Source organism: Nycticebus coucang, chromosome 8, assembly GCF_027406575.1.
Source record: "Nycticebus coucang isolate mNycCou1 chromosome 8, mNycCou1.pri, whole genome shotgun sequence".
Classification (NCBI taxonomy): Eukaryota; Metazoa; Chordata; class Mammalia; order Primates; family Lorisidae; genus Nycticebus; species Nycticebus coucang.
This window is the reverse complement of record NC_069787.1, coordinates 63,438,783-63,460,009: the sequence shown is the minus strand read 5'-3', so window position 1 is coordinate 63,460,009 and position 21,227 is coordinate 63,438,783. Positions and strand designations below refer to the sequence as shown.

Genomic DNA, 21,227 nt, shown 5'->3' with positions numbered 1-21,227 from the left:
GCGTTCTGACGAAGCCTGGAGGAGTGGGACTCTGCTTACGTCGGCGGCGGTGGGTGCGCGTCGCGTCACGTGACCACCTCTCGCTAGCCAATGGGTGAGCGCGGCGGAAATTTTCGAATATAGTCGTTGTTTCAAGCAGCAGGAGAAGGTGCTACAGACCCGAGCGCGGGGCTCGCGCCTGGTGGGCGACACTCTCCGAGCCTTGGAAGGCAAGGAGGAGGGCGGTAGCTGATACAGAAGCAGAAGTAGTGGCCACGGTATCGTTCTGGGCGCGCCTGCAGGAGTAGGGTGACCAGGACCACTTCCGGCAAGGATCAGGGGAAGCCGTGCATTTTACAGGTGTGCAACAAGGGCGTAGACCTCGCTCTTTGACTTCTCTTGGGTTCTCGTGTCATTCTAAGTTCGGTGGCGAATAGCTCCTGCTGCAGAGTCAAACTGACTAGGTGCTTTCCTCCGCTCATTCACTCGATCTGCGATGGTGTTTCCTGATGTTGCGGTTTCCTCTTGTTGAGTGGGGACCCGAACCTTCTATCTTGCGGAATTGTGTAGATTAAGTGATGTGCAAATAAAGTTTCTACGCTCGTAAAAAGCGAGGCTCCACGTAAAGACACACACAAAAAATGGGTAATTATTGTTTATGCAGCGTAATACCTTTGACCACCTTTCCTTGTCCAGGCCTGTCGCTTCCTCAGTTACCCTGGAGATATCAGCAGTGGCTGCCTCCACAGCAAGATTAAATGAAGAATTATGGGTGGAGGTCAAATATTTTAAGTTCTTGAGTTCAGAGCCCTTGCAAGAATACTAGTGTAACCACTGAGATTCTTAATCCGGCACCACTGGCCTTTCTCAGATTTCATTCGTTCTCTCTACACACCCCTCTTAACACCATTGCCCTAGACAGAAAATAAAACTTATGCGACAAATTGCTTTTGTGTTTTAAACTTGATTAAATTTAAGAATGAAAGTCTTTTAGTTAAGGCTTTGCAAAAGTAAACTAGATAGCTACTTAATCTGTATGGCTCTCAAACATCACCGGTTCTAATGTAAAAACTTCATTGTGGTAGGTTGTTTTATACAACCCACCTGCCATTACTGTTAGTAGTTGCTGTTGCTCTTTTGGGAATCTCCCAGTATTATATGATACCATACGTTGGTAGGAAGAAAATATTCAAATGGGATATACATTATCTATATTTAAGACCCTATACAATAAAAAGAGGAAAATAAGACTTGGAGAACATGTTAGGTTTAGGAAAATATTTTACTAACTTAGAGGAGATGAAGATATGCTTTATGATGAAAATTGTATACCTAGATTATCATAGGAAACAAGTTTTTTTTGTTTTTGTTTTTGTTTTTTTTGCAATGTTAAGATCCACAAAGTATAATTTAGGGTAAAAGATATTCACAAAAAGTAGTTAAACATGTCTGGTAGCATGCTGAAGCATATCTGATTTGCAGCACTGAACGATTAAGTGTACTTATGTATTGTACAATCGATAGCATATTCTTCTGTCAATGCATGTTTTACTACTTTTTTTTTTTTTTGAAGCAGTCTCTTGCTCTTTCATTAAGACCAGATTGTAGTAGCATCTTCATAGCTCACTGCAGACTTAAACTAACTGTATGTAGAACAATCTTTATTTAACGTCTTATTTGATGTGGTCATAATTTATAGTCCTGAGTTGTGGCAATAACTTTGAGAATACTAGCCTGTTCCTCTTTATTCCTGCTTATTTTAGCACTATAATAGCCTATTTAAATTGTATGTAGTGCTACATAGTTTAAACCTCTGAGGATCACCTTGACTATTCTTAAGATGTGTGAATATCTTAAGTGCTACTGGGTTAAAAGAGTGTGGAAAAGTAACTGACTTATTCTGATAAATTAATAATTAGAGAGGAGCTGGAAAACAAAGTAAAGGTGTATGATTACTGCTGAACTAATGCTGTAAGTTTAAGCACTAAAATTGGCCATAAACATTTTCTGTAAGAAGCACAAGTAATAATAGCACTGAAATGTAATAATAAACACTTTCCATAGTACCTAACATATAGAGCCCAACGAGTATTTGTTAAAAATGAATGGTGGTATATAATGGGATCTTGTGGTTGGAAATCCATATTTAATAAAACTTCCTTATAAAGTGCCTGAGGAGGATAAAGTTATGACAGAAATATTAATGATATTTCAAAGCTACAAAGTTTAAATTATTACCTGGTCAGCTAACTTATCTACTTTGAGCTAATTTTGCAACTAGGTCTATTTAATCCATTCTTTATGAACAATATATTTTTAGTTTAAAGTTTTATATTTAATAATGTCTCAGAAAAATTATCTATTTTTTGTTGTTTTAAATTCCTAGGCATAAGATGGCTAAGGAAAGGTGCCTAAAAAAGTCCTTTCAAGATAGTCTTGAAGACATAAAGAAGCGAATGAAAGAGAAAAGAAATAAAAATTTGGCAGAGATTGGCAAACGCAAGTCTTTTATAGCTGCACCAAGCCAAATAATCAGTAAGTTATTTTATGTTTTCTGTGTATATCACTTTTTAAGTTTAGATTTAATAACTGACAAACTTTTTAAATCCCCTTTTAGCCAATACTTCTACACTGCTGAAAAATTACCAAGACAACAACAGAATGTTAGTTTTAGCTTTGGAAAATGAAAAATCCAAAGTGAGAGAAGCCCAAGATATCATCCTACAGCTGCGAAAAGAATGCTACTACCTTGCATGTCAGCTACACGCATTGAAAGAAAAATTTAATTCACGACAAACAGAAGAGGCTACTCAGGTATTTTTTTTTTTTTTTTTTTTGCTACTCAGGTATTTTTATTACAAAGGCCTAATTTGTAGAGAAAATGAATAAGTGAATAAGTTGTTAGATCGGTTACATTATTTAAATTAATTACTAATGGCTGTGTTTTCTTTAAACATCCTTGTCCAGTTCTCCAGCACAGCTGTTGTGTCTGACCAGTTAAAAAAGCTTTAAATACATAGGTGCTTGAGGCTTGTGCCTGCCTAACGTGGTTCTGAAAGCAGATAGCAAGACAAAATACAGAAAAAATAATTTAGCCTTTTATACTGCCAGTCATTTGAATGTTCAGCTAAGTGAGTGAAAGACAACACAACTAAGCTAATGGTCATTGAAGTAGACTAATTCAAAAGTTTTAGATGAATGCTATATTAGCTTTTCTTTGTAGTTTTGCTATATCTAGTGAGATTTTATGAGAACTACTTTTATTTGGGGAATGGGGAGTGTTCAAGTGCTTTTTGGAGATTCTTTTTTACCTATTTGTTGGCTAAATAAGGGAGACAATACATTAACTCCCAGACAAGAAATGCCCTGAACATTGTCCTCATCAAATTTGTAATCTGATTCTGTTTGTGTCTAAGGTTCTAAAGAAGGGAATCAAAAATGGTCCTGCCTGCCAAAATATTACAGACATGGAGAAAGTTTGCTTTAGAATATTCATTGTGCCTCATTATAAGTTAATACTAAGAAGAGTAATGATGAGCCAGTTTCTCCCTCCTTTTTACCAGAAGCCACTGCCAGGGAAATCACATGGGGCAAAGGAAAAGAAAAGCAGTGGTGAGTGTCAGGTGTTAATAGAACAGTTTACTTTCTTCTGAGTGGCTATCTGTTTGCTATGCCAGTGAAGACGGTTGCATTGGCATTTAGACCAGGAGGCAGATAAGAAAGCAAGGGGTTTCTGCCTTACTCTAAGCTATGGGAAAAAAACAAAATAAATAGAAAGCCAAGGGCATGGGGGGTACTTGAGAAAGGAATTAAAGTGATTCCTATTTTTTCTGTGTGATATAGACAGTTGTGCAATATATACATATGCAGAAATACACATAGGCAATATGTACATGTATAGTGTAGTTGAAAATTGCCTCTGTAAAAATTAGATATGATTTCTTCGCCTTTATGTGAGGATTAGATTGTTTTAATCTTTTTTTCCAGAATTGAATCTTTCCTAATTTTTAATTTTCATTGTTCAGTCGACTAGGAAGAAAAAACATCTCTTCAAAGGCATTTGAATCTTCCTCCTCCCTTTTCACTGAAATCACACACAAATAGTATGAAATGAATATTCAATGAGAATCACAAAAGCAGTGGTGAAAAAAATCTATAATTTCAGGCCCTTTAACATTTATCAGTAACTTTTTAAGTATTTATTAAAACATTGTCAGTTGCTAGATGAATGTATTAGCATTTAAAACATCAAATTTTATTTCCTGCCATATACGTATTGTATGTATCACTCATTTTCAACCATCCTTCTACAAATGTTCTTCACTGTTGATTTAGCAACAATCAATTTAGCAATGTTGGAGAAGCTTAAAGTGCTTTAACTATAAGAATGTTTTTTGCCTACCAGTAATTAACTTAGCTTTTAAATAATTTTTTTTATTTTTTTATTAAATCACAATAATTTCTAATAGCCTTCCATTCCCTTAATTTTATAATAGATCTTTTTATTAATTTGTCTTTAAGTTATATTACTATATAGTTAAATAATCTTTTTTATTTACCCCCAACAATACTAGTTTCAGAACATTAGCTAGCAAGTTTATGATATCAGGTGGCTATCACATTTAAAGCTTTTAACAGGATTAAATTTCTGGTTGTTTTATCTCTGATGAACAGTTTGAGTCTATTCATTATAGCACCAGCATGTATTTGCATCACATTTCAAAAAGCAATTGAACTAAATTAGAATGGCTTCTTAGGACTTGAACTGGAATTCTTATCTTCATAACACAGATCTACAGATCTGCCTATCTATATGTGTATTCTCCATCTTCCCTCTTGTTACAGTGGCAGGAGTGTTTCCTGCTCCTATTAACGACCTTTTCTCATCTCCTCTAGGACTTTGCTCCTGGAAGTTTGCTCTCTCTTCCATGTGTCTTCCTCACTACTGGATCGTTCCAGTTGTCATACAAATGTGCTTTAGTATCTCTCACTTTAAGAGGAAAAGAAAAATCAAACCTCTCCTTGTCTCATATCTATCTCCTCATTTCTCTGCTTTCTTTCACAGCAGAACTTTTCCAAAGAGTGCATTCCCTATCTTGTCTTCTTCAGCTTCCATTCGCATTTGAAACCACTCTTAATCTTGCTTCTGTCTCTGTCATTCTATTATACACACATATTTGCTGTGTGTCAAGGTCACCAAAACCTCCACGTTACCAAATTCAGTGGTTACTTCTCTTTCTTCTTGACCTTTCAGTAATAGGCCATACAGGGATTACTATTTACTTGAAATACTTTATCTCTTAGTTAAAGACTAACTAGGGGATAGTTAGTTTCCTTAGTTTCCTTACTACCTTTCTCACTTTTCCATGTCAATCTTTCTGGCTGGCTGCTGCTTTGCTCAGCATTTAAGAGCCAGTTGGCCTAGACTCACCTTATCCTCTCCTATTGCTTTAATATACTGTCTTTCCGCTAGCGATGTCTAAATTTATAGTACAAGAACTAACCGCAGATACACATACTACTTGATATCTCCGCTTACAAGCTTATAATACATACATAGTTGTATGGATGTCATACATAGTTTATACAAAGCATAATCCTTGTGTATATTTTGTACAAAGTACTATTTTCTCCTTCCCAACAATATTGTATACTTACAATAAGTAAGTATTGCTCTATCCATAAGTCTTACTCATCTCAATAAAGTAGCCTATCCCTTACTTAGGCCAAAAAGCCTAAGAGGATTCCCTTTCCTTCATTGTCCTTGCCGCTATCCCTGTTCACTCTCTGAGCATGACTTGTTATCTCTAGGCCTTCCACTGAGCTTCACTTCAAAAGCTATGACTCTAGTCCCAGCAGATAGCATGTACCTGATTTGTCATGATGATTCCTTCTACCCTGTTCCCTTTCGATCCATGTTTCACATATTGGCCAGACTGATCCTTTTAAAACTTAAATCATTTTACTTCCATCTTAATATTAAGTAAATTTCTGTCACACTTAGACTAAAATCCAAACTCACTGGCAAGAAGATCACTTGAGCCCAAGAGTTTGAAGTTATTGTGAACTATGATGCCACAGCACTCTACCCAGCCCAACAGAATGAGACTGTCTTAAAAAAAAAAAACATAAAATCCAAACTCATGGCTCTCAAGGCCCTATATTATCTGGCCTCTGCAAGTTCATTTTCTACTGTTCTTACCTATGTTCTAGCCACACCATCTTTCTTTCTAGAGACAGCAAGGTTTTTCCTATTTATTATTTCTTTCTGCTTTCTTTTCTTCCTACTAGTTTCTTTGCAGTCTATCTATTATCTATCTGTGTTCTTTTTTTTTTTTTTTACTGTTTTTATTTCTTCCCTGCACTAGAATGTAAGCTTTAAGAGAGTAAGACTTGATTTGTTTTTTAGCTATTGTAGTTTCAATTCCTAGAATGGTGCCTGGTACCATAATAGACTAAATAAGTATATACTGATAAATAAATGAATGTTTTGTTATGAATACTTAATTGCAACTTTTCTTTTGTTTTAATATGACAATAGAATCAAGAAAAATGTCCCTCAGGAATGGACTCCAATAATGATGACAATTCCAGGAATTTATTTATGAAGGATTTACCGTTAGTATTCCTTTTTATGATTATTAAAAACTTTATTCTGTAATCCATTTATAAAAGGAAATTTCCATTCTGTTAACTGTTATATATACATATGAATGCATTTTTTTTTTTTTTTGATGGGGAGGATGGAGTTTTACTCTGTTACCTAGGCTAGAGTGCTGTAGCATCAGCCTAGCTCACAGCAACCTCAAACTCCCTGATTTAAGTGATCCTGCCTCGGCCTTCTGAGTAGTGAGTACTACAGGCACCTATTTTTAATAGAGATGGGGTCTCAAACTCCTGAGCTCAAGTAATCCTCCCAGCTCAGTCTCCCAGAGTGCTAGGATTGATTACAGGTATGACCCACTGTGCTCAACTTTCAATTCTTATATATTTGGAATATGATACTCTCTCAACTAAGAATATATTTGAGAAAATTTGATGTGTAAAAATTTTATTATATAGGCTAGACTGATGGCAATGCTGTCTATCTTAATTGAGGTTTGACTTGTACAGATATATACATTAGTCAAGCTCATCAAACTGTATAATTAATATCTGCATTTTACTGTATGTAATTAAATCTCAATAATTCATAAACAAAGTACACTTGATCCAAAAGAAGAAGAGGGAAGGGGCACATGGGTCTATATACCCATATACGGGGTTGGCACCTGTGGCTCAAGCAGCTAAAGCACAAGCCACATAAACCTGAGCTGGCGAGTTCGAATCCATCCCCGGCCGCCAAACCAATGATGATGGCTGCAACCAAAAAATACCCGGGAGTTGTGGCAGGCGCTTGTAGTCTCAGCTACTTGGGAGGCGGAGGCAGGAGAATCGCTTGAGCCCAGGAGTGGGAGGTTGCTGTAAGCTGTGATGCCACGGCACTGTACCCAGGGTGACAGCTTGAGGCTCTGTTTAAAAAAAAAAAAAAAAAAAATTTTTTTTTTATTATATATAGCCAAGGTTAAGGTTTCTTTTTCTTAGATGTAACTACTTTTTTTTTTTTTTGCAGTTTTTGGCCGGTGCCGGGTTTTAACCCACCACCTCCGGTGTATGGGGCCGGCACCCTACTCCTTGAGCCACAGGCACTGCCCCTGTAACTACTTTTTTTTGATGTCTAGAAATAAGAAACCTTGTTAGAATTTTTAAACTATTCCCTTCAGTCATATTTTTCTCTGTATCATGTTTTTATTCTAGAAAGGATTGGCTGCTAAAATGATGGTATTTTGCCATCCTATAAATAGTCTGGTTTAGAAAAATTTATACAATAAAATATCATGTTCAATATAGCTGTCACACTGTCTTGCTGATCCAATTTATTTTTTCAATTAGACCCTATGCCCTCTTCCCTCTTCTTCTTTTGGATCAAGTGTACTTTGTTTGTTTATGAATTATTGAGATTTAATTACATACAGTACAATGCACAAATATTAATTATACAGTTTGATGAGCTTGACTAATGGATATATCTGTGCAAATAAAACCTCAATTAAGATAGACAGCATTGCCATCAGTCTAGCCCAAGGTTTCTCAGTCATGATACTAATGACATTGTGGGCCAGATTGTTCTTGTTGCAGTAATAGAAGGCTGTCTATGGGATGTTTAGTAGCATCCTTTACTTCTGTCTACTAAATGGCAGTAATATCCCTCTCCCTAAGTCATGAGAACCAAAAATGACTTCAGATATTGCCAGATATCCCCTGCGGAGCATAGGTGCTCTTAGGTAAGATCTGTCCTAGACAGTTCCTCTGTATCCATTTCAAGTCTACCCCCTCTCCTCACAGAAGTAACCACTAATATGATTTCTGTCCCCATACATTACTTTTAATCATTAGTAGCTTCTAAACTTTTGAACTTTAAGATATGATGAAATTTTTGTTATGAGCAAAACGTGAAAAGAAGGTAATAAGTTTTTATAAGATTTTGAAAGTGGATATTAGTTACAATCACTGTATATCTTTACCCAAATCTTTTAAATTTTTGATACTAGTAGAAAATTCTCTACGGAATAAAATTACAAATATAATGAAACTGCCAGTAATAGTATTAGAGCATAAAGGAAGTTTTCTTGTTCCGTAAACCAAAGTAGAGCAGGATTTTAAAGAAAATAAATAATATTAAACAATTTCAGAAGAATTCAATAGTTAGGCACCATAAAGGCGTATATTACCAACAAAGCGCAGCTGTGCCAGTAAGCAGCATCTTAAAGAGTTAAGTAATCAAACTGGCATTTTTAAAAAATATTTTTTAAGTCAATTCTGATTGTTTCTTCAGTTAAATTGAGTGATGGCATGTTTTCAGGTGAAAACATCTGACTTGATGCATTCTTCCATTGGGAGTTGAGTATCAACCATAACAAATTAGCCTCCATGCAATCAGCATGAGTGTTTTCTTGTTTTCTTTGATACAGTACAGATGAACTGATTTGGAATAGAATTATGAAATAATCCTAAAGGAAAGAAGAAACTTCTAGGAAAATATTAAATTCGTTTTTATTTCATAATTATTAAATAAATTTCTATTTTTCATTGGTATTTTTCTAAGGCAAGTTCCTCTTGAAGATACTGACCATTCAAGACAAAGAGAATCATTTCAAATAGAAGGTAATTCAAATGAAAATCTAAAAATATTTTTAAGGGTAAAATAAGATCTGAAGAACTAGTGTTATATCTCTTTAATTTTTTTAATATTCATTTTATATCATTTATGGAGGCAAGAACTGGTATCAAAGTACACATTAGTAGGTATTTTTTCCAGGTTTTAGATTAAAATATATGTTTTCATTGTTTGGGATTCATTGAGGGTACAAAGCATTAGGTTACACTGATGGCATTTGCTTTAATTTGTTTTTTAAAAATCTGCCAGTCTGGTATTCTGCTCAAAGCAAGTCTGTTTATTTTAAACAGAATAATAGAGTTAAAAATATATCCATTCATTGTGCCAAATCAAAAACTTTGGCTGTGACTTATGGCAGCAGTCTACTGAGCCCTACTACATGTCAAGCTCTGTGTTAGAAATTTTACTACATTGTCTCATATAACATAACCCTCAATGACCTGGGAATATAAGTACAGTTGCATTTCATATAGACTCAAAGATAAAGCATCTCACATGAAATAGCCCAGATGATAAAAAGTAGGGTTTAAACTGAAAGCTGAACTCCAGAGCCATGCCCTTCCTAATGCTTTTATAAATTAAAGTATCACAATCCTCAAATATCATCCCCTCTACTTGAACTAAGCTTTGAAGAAGGGATAGCATTTGAATAAGCAAAACCAGACAAATATCTTCCCTTTTTTTTTTTTTTTTTTTTTTTGCAGTTTTTGGCGGGGGCCAGTTTTGAACCTGCCACCTCTGGCATATGGTGCCGGCGCCCTACTCCTTTGTGCCACAGGCACCACCCTATCCTCACTTTCTTTAAAAACACAGATTGTGTTTCTGATCCAAAAGGTTTTCCAATTATCCACATTTTTTAAAGAACAATTTAGCCTGGTTCCACTTGCTCACATACAAGAGTTCTATATTACATTGCACACAAACTTTATGACCACCCTATATTTATCCCACTTTGGAATATGAGGTTCTGCTCCTCTGAATCTGTCCTCAATGATAGATGATTATTTTTCTCCAAACCAAGAACACATAAAACCCCATTTTAGAATATTTTTTAAGGTTGTGCCGGTTAAGTAGTCCTTATCCTAAATGCTTGAGACTAGAAGTGTTTCAGTTTTTTTCAGATTTTGGAATATTTGCAATATACTAGTTCAGTATCTCTAAACAGAAAATATGGAATTCAGATGCGCCAATGAGCATTTGCTTGAGCATCATGTTTACACTCAAATAGTTTCAGATTTTGAAGGATTTTGGATTTTAGAATGTGCATAAGATTCTTTCTTTCACAGATCAGATAAAAGCCATCAGCTGAGCACTGACAAATAGATGGTAATATTAAGTTCCCTGTATATTATTTACTTATAGGAAAACTACAGAATGACTTCTCTCATTCCATTTTAACTTTGAATTCCAAAATTCTCAAAATTCAGACTTTCACAAAATAAGATTGTTTTTTCATTTATTTTTTAAATCCTCAGAGTATGTACCCATTATTTCTCAAGACACACTGGGATTTGATTTTGACTCAGGTGAAGCCAAATCTACTGATGTCTTGCCTAGAACTGTATCTCTCCGCCGTGGCAGTTTAAAGAAACATTGTAACAGCAGTCCATGTCAGTTTGATATCTTGGATGATTTTGATACCAGTCATTTGGTGGGGCAGTCTTTTGAATTGGAAAGAATTAGATTTGTAGACCCACCGGCAAACATGCACACACCTGCAAATGTAGAACAGAATGTTTGTCAGTGGAAGAAGGACCACATTAATTTATCACCGAAGCTGATCCACCCAGGAATGTTTACTAAAACAAAAGAAGTTATGTTAGAATCTAAATCTGAACAACCTAAAAGTAAGCATAGAGCTGTACAAGGAAGAAAAAGAGAAGAGAAGAGAAAAGCTAACAGAAGGAGAAAACTACGATCTATATCAAAATGTAAAAAGAACAAAAGTGAAAATAAAAAAACTATTTCCAAAAAAACATTGGATGAATCTGTCAGTTCTGGTGATGCTTACAATTTTAATTTGGAAGAGCGTGTTCATCTCACTCCTTTCCGACAAAAAAACACTGATTCTGATAGAGAAGAAAACGACAGTAAGTCTGATGTGAGCATTTGTGAATCAAGTAGTTCAGGAGATGATTCTGGTGACCTCTATTTGCCTACTTGCAAGTACATTCAAAATCTTGCCAGTGATTCAGATAGGAAACCAGTCACTAGGCCTCGATCTAAAAGAGCACTAAAACATACAGATGAAAAAGAGAGAGAGGATTCTGAGCCAACGAAAACTCCTACCAGTAAGTGATCTACTTGTTTGCCTGCATTTTTAATGTTTATGATAAACGATCACTCCTGATGCTTGTATACTATATTTCTCATCTGTTTCTCTGGAGGAGGTTAGAAACTTACCATCTGTCTCTCTGGGGGCAAGTTACGGTCTGATTAAATGGTAGGGGAACTGGGGGTAGAAATCACAGTTGTGTTGCTCTGACCTACTTCATGCTAATTTAAATCCCTTTTACCAGTAAATATTACTTGGTATGGAGACAGTATTTGTATTTTCAATAAATGAAGTGTCCCAAAAGGGAGTTTTTTGTGAAGGTAAGTTAAATTAAAATATTTTTATATCTTTTATATACTCACCTGAAATGTCCCCTTGAAAATGAAATCAAACTTGAATGCAGGGATGTATTGTTTTAATGGCTTTGCTTTATAATTGAATTTGACAGGGACTATGATTTAAAATAATTTTCTAGTTGGTGAAATGGCCTAATGAGACCAAGAAATTTTTTCCTCAATTGGCAGGGTTAGTATTCTTTTGAAAGACATTTGTAAAACATTTAAAAACTGTGGCTCAAAAAAATCTTGCTTTTATTAATTTATTAGATCAAAAATAGGTATGGTACAAAATGTTGGCAATACAGCCTCCACCTTCCCACAAAGATTTTAACCTTGGAATTTTAGTTAATGTGGTAAAACAAGTGTATATGGTCAGGCTGTATCACTCTTAAAATACTGTTGTCATTTTATTTGATTCTCAGAACAGTTCTCTGAAAAATATATATTCCCCCCATGCTTCTTTTGTATATAAGGAAACTAAAACGTAAAAAAGTGAAGTGTCTTTCCAAGTTGACCAATTTTGGGGGGTATATTATTTGCTTTTTAAAGCTGTTTGAAGAGATGATTTGTCTTACAGTGTTCTTACAGTATTCTGAGTATAGTATTCTTTCCAATATAGATGTACCTGAAAGTAGAATGACCTGGGTGTTTCTGACAGGAAAAACAATATACTAGCTTTACTAGAGCTTTATACTAGCTTTACTTTTCTCTTGGTTTCCACAGAGGCTAACAGATAATTCCCATTTTTTTAATAGAAGGCGTTTAGGTGGCTCTATAAGGCTACAGGGGGCTGGCTGCATTGGCTTGAGCCTGTAATCCCAGCAGTTTTGGAGGCTGAGCCATGAAGATCGCTTGAGCCCATGAGTTGGAGACCAGCCTGAGCAAAATAGTGAGATGAAGTCTCTACAAAAAAATTAAAAATTAGCCAGCTACTTGAGAGGCTGGAGCAAGAGGATCACTTAAACCTAGGAGTTTGAGGTTTGCTGTGAACTATTATCAAGCCTCTTCACTCCTGCCTGGGTGACAGAGTGAGACTGCCTTCTTGAAAAAAAAAAAAAAAGAGGGCAGCTCCTGTGGCTCAGTGAGTAGGGCACCGTCCCCATACATGGGGGGTGGCAGGTTCAAACTTGGCCCCAGCCAAACTGCAACAAAAAATAGCCACGTGTTGTGGTGGGCAGCTGTAGTCCCAGCTACTCGGGAGGCTGAGGCAAGAGAATCGCCTAGGCCCAAGAGCTGGAGGTTGCTGTGAGCTGTGACAACACGGCACTCTACCAAGGGCAACGGAGTGAGACTGTCTCAAAAAAAAAAGAGAGAGAAGACTATAGGAAGCTACTTAGTGATAAACTTTGGCATTGAAAGCGATAAAGAACGGTAAGGTGCCGGCCCCATATACCGAGGGTGGCTGGTTCAAACCCGGCCCTGGCCAAACTGCAACCAAAAAATAGCCGGGCGTTGTGGCGGGTGCCTGTAGTCCCAGCTACTCGGGAGGCTGAGGCAAGAGAATCGCTTAAGCCCAGGAGTTGGAGGTTGCTGTGAGCTGTGTGAGGCCACGGCACTCTACCGAGGGCCACAAAGTGAGACTCTGTCTCTACAAAAAAAAAAGAAAGCGATAAAGAAGCCATGATGGTCCTAAATAGCAAGGTATGACTAAAATGAAATTACATAGCTAGTTTAAACTACTCATTATGCCTAAGGTATCCTTGAACAATTTTAAGTTTTAGAAAAGTTTTCAATTAGTTCACATCTATTGGAGTTAATATTTCAAAACTATCTGGTTTGAGAGGAAGAGAAAAAAATGATGAAAAGGTTTTAAAAAAAACTATTTAAAAATGCTGGATTTAGTATACTTTTAGGATATATACTTCTAGTTCCTATGTTATGAATGTAATTTTAGTTCCTGTGATTTCTTTGTTTTGTTTTGGAGCCATAATTAGTAAAATTTGTTTCTGTAGGTACACCACCTGAAACTCAACAGCCACCTCATCTTAGCCTGAAAGATATCACCAATATTCCCTTGTATCCTGAAGTTAAAATCAGGAGATTTTCTCTTTCTCCAAACAAAAATAAAGGAAGCCCAGCAGAGTCTCTTCCTAAGCGTAGATGCACAGCCCACGTGAACTATAAGGAACCCACTCTTGCTTCGTAAGTATTAGAATTGTGAGAAATACATTTTTAGTGACGCGTGTGGGGGAATAAGGTTATAGAGCTTTGATTAAGAATGAATTTTATTTGAAACATAAAATTTTGATAAACTCAAGTAGGAATATTAAAATTGGCATATTTACCACAACTTTTTACTGAAGAGTAAGTTAATATTGGGGTGCTAATAATTATGCCTAAGATTTTTTTTTTTTACCCTTATAGGAAACTGAGAAGAGGAGACCCTTTCACAGATTTGTGTTTCTTGAATTCTCCTATTTTCAAACAGAAAAGGGATCTGAGATGTCGTTCCAAAAAGAGTACGAAGCAAATACGATGAAGCTTTTGTTGCATACTGTTTAAATTCATCCTATACTTTTTTTTATTGCTCCAAGAAAAAAATCTGTAAGACAGTACAGAAGTGGGTTGAACTATTGCCATAGAATATTCTCTTAATAGGACTCTAAATCAGCTCAGCGCTTGTAGCATAGTGGCTATGGCACCGGCCACATACACTGAGGCTGACGGGTTCCAACCTGGCCCTGGCCAGCTAAACAGTAATGACAACTGCAACAAAAAATAGCCAGGCGTTGTGGTGGGCGCCTGTAGTTCCAGCTACTTGGGAGGCTGAGGCAAGAGAGTCACTTAAGCCCAAGAGTTGGAGGTTGCTGTGAGCTGTGATGCCATGGCACTCTCCTGAGGGCAACATAGTGAAACTCTGTCTCAGAAAGAAAAAAAAAAATAGGACTCTAAATCATTTCTTCAAAACTGTAGTTCAAATGTGATATTTTATCTTCAAGCTTTAACAAACTTAATTTATTTTTCCTTTGAATAAACAACTGGACTTAAGCACTATAATTGTTTAGATTGCCTATGCTGCCTAAACCCCTTAAGTTTAGACTAAATGTATGTTATACCAACATTTTGGAAATTAGTAATGAGTGCTCAAATTATGATATTTTAGTTTTAAGCTTCTGGCATCTTTATTTTCCCCTTAAGATACTAGAGTGACTGATTTTTCCAAGACAGGCTGAGGATCTTTTGAAACAATATAGTATTTGAGTAAAATATATCCTTGACATTCACAATTGGGTATGCCCCAAGTTGTTTGTCAATTCCTTATACCACTGTTATATTTAATTTTTTAGATGAAATTGGTATGGCATCGTGATTAGAGAAATTAATGATTGTTTAGGCTTGGGGACTAGGTAAGTGACTCCAGGCACTAAGTATATGTTGTTCAAAGTGCTGCCTTGTAAAATCATAAATGTCATGGTCTTTTGGGATAGCTTCTTATTTAGTCAAAATCTCAAGTGTTAAATGTGTGAATACTAAAGACTTTTCTGTATTTTTGATCAACCAATGAGAGAATTAGTTTAGTTTAGAAAGTTTGACATCTACACTTGTATATCTCTTTTAAAAAACACTGTAGATTTTCCTTTTTTTTTTTTTCTTTTTTTGAGACAGCCCCTCTAGCTGTTGCCTTGGGTAGAGTGCGGTGGCATCATAGCTCACAGCAACCTCCAACCCCTGGGCTCAAGCAATTCTCCTGCCTCAATTTTCCACTTTTAAAAAGCAATAAAGTTTGCATAAGATAGTGACTGTGTTTTCCTTTTGCTCTTTAAATGTCAGAGATAAAATATCTATCTTGTTGTCTTACTTTCTACCCTTCTCTATTTTATCTTCGAACAATTTCTTTCCCATCTCCTTCTTTAAGTCATTGCCGTGAAACTCTCATCTTTGCTACTGTCCTTTCAACCTAACACCTCTCTTCCAGCTTTTCATTCTGTGGTCTTCCAATCTGTGGCCAACAAATTCTGGTTTTGTTGACTGACTCATCCAATCCTGATCTCAAGTTTTCTTGGTTGCATCTCCATATCATTGTATATTCTCTATCAGTCACACCCAAAATTCTTTTCATCACCCCTAATTTTTCTATTTTCTGAATCATTGATTTATACATCCTTCTCTCCCACCACAGACTCACTCTTTCAGTTTGTTTCTCTGCCTCTTGTACATATTCTGTAAATTCATGGAAATGCTACAGTGACTAAGAGTATGTACAATTAAAAATTCAATTTCTTAGTCCCACAATTGCTCAGTAGACACGTGGCCAGTGGTTATGATATTGTAATGGACACTTGGGGAAAAGTAGAACATTCCATCCATCATCACAGAAAATTCAATTGACTATAACCCATGGGCCAAATCCAGCACACTGTTTTTGGATGGTTGCAAGGTAAGAATGGTTTTCACATTTTTTAATAGTTGGAAAAAATCAAACACTTGGAATCAATTTTGAAAGGGAGCGCTAACTTTGAATCCCAATAAAAAACCTAAATAATATTTTGCCTCTTGACCTGCAGAGCCTAAAATAATGACTTTCTGGCTCTTTACCAAAATGTTTGCCAACTCCTGCTCGAGGCCATTGACTGCCTCTCCTTTTGCTTTAAAGATCATTCTGTCTTCATTAGTATAGTGGTGAGTAAAAAATAAAAATAAAGATCATTCTGTTCTGATATTTTCTGATCTAGCTTTGATCTTTTATCTTCCTTTCGCCCTCAAAGTCCTGCATTATCCTAGTAAAAACCATGTTTGTGTACTTCTAATGTTTCTATATTCTTGCTATAGACTGTTAAGTATTGTTTATCTGTAGACTAACCATTGTTTTATGTCTTAACATTTTATATGAATGTTATATTGTACATATCCTTTTATAACTAACTCTTCACATTGTTTTTGAGATTTATCCATGTTGATAGACGGAGATTATTTTCATTGTTGTATTTTTTCATTATATGAATAAACCAGACTTAATTTTTCTGAGAGACAGTTTGTTTCCACTTTTTTATTATTTGCAAATTAGTGATGCAGAGAATATTCTGCATCCTTGTATACATGTACTTATGTTTCTATATAGAGTTGGTACCTTAAAGTGGAGTTGCTCAGTCCAAAAGAACAATGAACTCTGACTTTTACTATGTGTTCGCAATTGCTCTCTACAGTGGCTGCACCAATTCCTCTGTTATAAGAAGTATATCACTTTCCATTTCTTCCTCCCTGAATCATTATGTCTTTTGCCTACTTCTGGAATGTCTTTTTCTTTATAAAACTATACGGTTTTTTATGTATTCTACATATATAAGTGTCTTTCCTCAACTTCTGCCTTTTTATAACCTTGCTTATAACCTTTTGATATTTAAGAGTTTTAAATATTAGTATATGCTACCACTTTTTTCCTTAAGGCTTTGTCTAAAATTTGTATAGTTTTGCTTTCTATTTTAGGATGTTAAATCATATGCATTTATTTAGGTGACTAGAGAGCTAATTTTATTTTTTTCCATGAGATTAACCAGTTATCCCAGCACAATTCATTGATTACTTTCTCCTTCCCCCACTGTTGAATATTTCCCTCCTTGTCATATACAATTCTTTCTACTGGTTTATTTATTTAGCTTCATACTGGGTACTGACTAGACCCAATTAGGGAGTACACAGTGGTGTGGGGAGTAATATAAAACTTAGCATTTTTATTTCAGTAGCATTAAGAATATTCAACATTATTGTGCAATCATTACCACTATCCATTTCCAGATTTTTTCATCATCTTAAACTGAAATTCTATCCCCCGATGCCCTGTTAATCATTATTATACTCTCTATCTCTATGAATTTGACTATTTCAAGTACCTCACAGAAATGGAATCATATAGTATTTGTCCTTCCTATCTGGCTTATTTCACTTAGCGTAGTATCTTCAAGGTTCATTTGTGTCTTATCAGTTATCAGAATTTTATTCCTTTTTAAGCCTGAATAATGTTTCATTGTATGTATATACAGTTGGTTTATCTATCAAAGGACATTTGGATTTGTATATCTTTTTTGAAGAAAAAAATGTCTTTTCAAATTCAATGCCTGTTTAACTGGGTTGTGTGTTTTTTTTCTTGGTGGCTCTTAGTTCTTCATATGTCCTGGATTTATGATTTCCAAATATTCTCTCATTCTATGGGTTGCCACCTTTTTACTCCATATCCTTTGATATGCAAAAGGTCTGAATTTTGATTGAATCCAACTTATATATTTTTCTTTTGCCTTCGTTATTGGTGTCATATCTAAGAAATCATTGCCAAATCCAATGTCTTAACACTTTTTCCTGGTTTTTCTTCTAAGTAACAATTATTTTTAATACGCAGGTAGAATTTACTAATATTTTCTTTAGGATTTTATGTATATATGATCATAAGTAAAATTTGACTGTATTATTTCCGATACACACATTGTATTTTTTATATCAAAGCTATACTAGCCACATAAGATTAGTAGAGAATCTTTTCTTTTTGCTCTCTGCAAACAAATTATACCTATTTGGTATAGTTTTGTAGAAGTTTTGGTGGGAATTTGGCACTAAACCCATCTTACCCTTCTGTACTCGTGTGGGAAAATTTGTCATAGTTTTTAATGATCATAAATCTAACAGGTTCTCTAATTTTTGAGTCTGTTTAAATTTTTTGGTGTGTGTGGGAATAAATTATAATATACATGTATTGTAACTGCTCTAATTTTATTTCCATATAATATTTTTGCTTTATATCTACTTTGCTTTTTCTTTCTTTTTTTTTTGGAGATAGAGTCTCACTTTGTCACCCTCAGTAGAGTGCTATGGTGTTACAGCTCACAGCAACCTCAAAGTCTTAGGCTCAAGTGATCCACTTGCCTCAGCCTCCCAAGTAGCTGGGACTATAGGCGCCTGCCACACAACACCCAGCTGTTTTCAGTTTGAGACCACTCTTGTTCAGGCTGGTCTCCAACTCCTGAGGTCAAATAAGCCACCCACCTCAGCCTCCCAGAGTTCTAGGATTACAGGCGTGAAGCCATCACACTCTCTTTTTTATGTTGTCTTGATGAGAGGTTCTGTGTTTTTCTAAGACTGAATTTAAGTTCATAATTACTTCCTTCAGCATTTAATTTTCTTATGGTGTTGATTTTGTTTATTGAGAAGTCTTTTCAGTTTAATACTCACCTATCTGTTCACATTTTGTTGATTTCTCCCTAAGCATTTCTTTTCTTTTTTTTTTTTTTTTTTTTGAGACAGTCTCACTTTATTGCCTTTGGTAGAGTGCCATGGTGTCATAACTCACAGCAATCTCAAACTCTTGGGCTCAAGTGATCCCCTTGCCTCAGCCTCCTGAAAAGCTGGAAGTATAGATGCCTGCCACAACACCTGGCTGATTTTTTTACAGATGGGGTCTCACTCTTGGCTCTGGCCAGTCTCAAATTCATAAACTCAGGCAGTCCACCCACCTTGGCCTCCCAGAGTGTCATATTCTTAATTTTAAATGTATTTTTAAATGTATTTTTTGCTGCTAGCTTCTAGAAATATAATTGATTTTCATATATAGATCTTGCTATTTTACTCACTAGTGTTAGTACATTTTTTTTTGCTTAGAATTTTTTAATGTATACTATTATATGGTTTACTAAAAAAACCAGTTTGTCTTTTTGATTTGTATGCCTTTTCTTGCTTTATTCCACTGACTAGAACCTCCCACATAATGCTTGATAGAAAGTGATACATACGATCAGATATCTTTGCCTTGTTCTTAACCTTGGGAGTAAATTTGTCAATATTACTGTGATGTTGGCTGTATAGTGTTCACTGATAATCTGTATTGGATTGTGGAAGTTTTGTTTTGTTTTAGTCATGAATGGGTTAAATTTCGTCAAATGCCTTATCTGTATCTATTGAAATGATGTTTTTTTCTCCTTTGTTGATATGGTGAGTTAAATTAATGGATTTCCAATGTTAAACCAACTTTGAGTTATGGGATACAGCCCTTACTTGGTCATAATATATTATCTTTTTTGTATATTTTGTTAAAGACATTCACATCTATTTTTGTGAGATTTATATATAGGCCTTTAGTTTTCTTGAAATTTTCTTTTCTAGCTTTGGTTATCAGGGTAATAATATGGGTCTCATGAGCTTACAAGTCTTCCTACTGCCTCTGTTTTCTGAATTTGTATAAGATCAATATTACTTTCTCTTTAAATGTTTGATAGACTGATGAAAACATCTGAGCCAGGAGTTTTCTTTGTACAAAATATTTTAATTATGAATTTATTTCTTTAATTGATGTGTTAGGTTTTTTATTTCTTTAGTCAGTTTTGCCAATTTGTGTCACACAAGGAATTTGTTTATCTAAATGATCAAATTTTTTGATATAATGTTGTTCATAATATTCCTTTATACTTTTTGTCTTACCTGGAAGAGCTGAAGTTGTCTTCTCTTTCAGTCCTAATATTGATAAATTTATGCTTTCCCTATTTTTTCCTTTGTCTTTCTTTTTCTTTTTTTTTTTTTTTTTTTTTATTTTTGAGACAATGTCTTGCTCTGTTGCCCAGGCTACAGTACACTCACTGCAACTTCAAATTCCTGGGCTCAAGCAATCCTGCCTCAGCCTCCCAAATAGCTGGTACTACAGGTGCATGGCACCATGCTGTGTTAATTTTGTCTTGTTTTTAAATTTTTGTAGAATTAGGGCCTTGTGATGTTGTCCAGGCTGGTCGCGAATCCCTGGCTTAATACAATCCTTCTGACTCAGCACAGGTATGACCCATTGCACTCAACTGTCTCTTATTTCTCGAGAGTATAAATAGAAGTTTACCAATTTTGAGAAAAACGGTATTTTTCTATTATCTCTGTTTTATTCATTCCCTATCTTAATAATTTGTACTCTTTCATAGTACTCCTTCTACTTTGTGCCCAATTTGCCCTTTTCTAGCTTCTTAAGTTACTTTGAATTAAGACCTCTTCTTATTTTTATATATTGATGCTGTGTTTTTCTCTAAACACAGTACTAGCTGCACCTACAAATTTTTGTATGTTGTCATTTAGTTCAAAACACTTTCTAATTTCTCTTGTGACTTTTCATCTTTTTCTTTGTGCTTCATTTCTTAGTTTCTATTACTGTATCTTCCAGTTTACTTCATTTTCTTCTGCTTTGTCAAATCTTCTATTAAACCCATCCAATGAATTTCTCCTATCATTGTTTTCACCTCTAGAAATTCCATTTGGTTATTTTTTTACATTTATATTCTATTTTTCTCTTCATTGTATTCATTTTCTTTTATGTTTTGATCATATTTATGTTTAAAACAACTATTTTAATACTCTTCTCTAATTCCGTTATTTCTGTCATTCCTACATCACCTTTTATTGACCAACTTTTATTCATGTACCATACTTTCTTCATATATCTTATTTATTTGTTTTTTTTTTT

The 21,227-nt window shown here is 35.2% G+C and overlaps 1 protein-coding gene across 1 annotated transcript; it reads left to right on the top strand.

The window, feature by feature from the left end:
• Positions 1 to 157: 157 nt before the first annotated feature.
• On the top strand, positions 158 to 17,749 carry SGO1 (shugoshin 1). Its single transcript, XM_053600726.1, has 8 exons — positions 158 to 339; positions 2,366 to 2,514; positions 2,597 to 2,793; positions 6,521 to 6,597; positions 9,125 to 9,183; positions 10,672 to 11,487; positions 13,762 to 13,951; positions 14,174 to 17,749. The coding sequence occupies exons 2-8, from the start codon at positions 2,373 to 2,375 to the stop codon at positions 14,286 to 14,288; spliced, it is 1,596 nt and encodes a 531-aa protein (XP_053456701.1). The 5' UTR covers positions 158 to 339; positions 2,366 to 2,372; the 3' UTR covers positions 14,289 to 17,749.
• The last annotated feature ends 3,478 nt before the right edge of the window (positions 17,750 to 21,227 follow it).

Bases quoted from the DNA above. Each gene is read 5' to 3' on its own strand.
- SGO1 (XM_053600726.1), top strand. From the start codon at position 2,373: ATGGCTAAGGAAAGGTGCCTAAAAAAGTCCTTTCAAGATAGTCTTGAA. The intron at 6,598-9,124 runs GTTAGTATTCCT...TATTTTTCTAAG, and splicing joins TTATTTATGAAGGATTTACC to GCAAGTTCCTCTTGAAGATA. The intron at 11,488-13,761 runs GTAAGTGATCTA...TTGTTTCTGTAG, and splicing joins GCCAACGAAAACTCCTACCA to GTACACCACCTGAAACTCAA.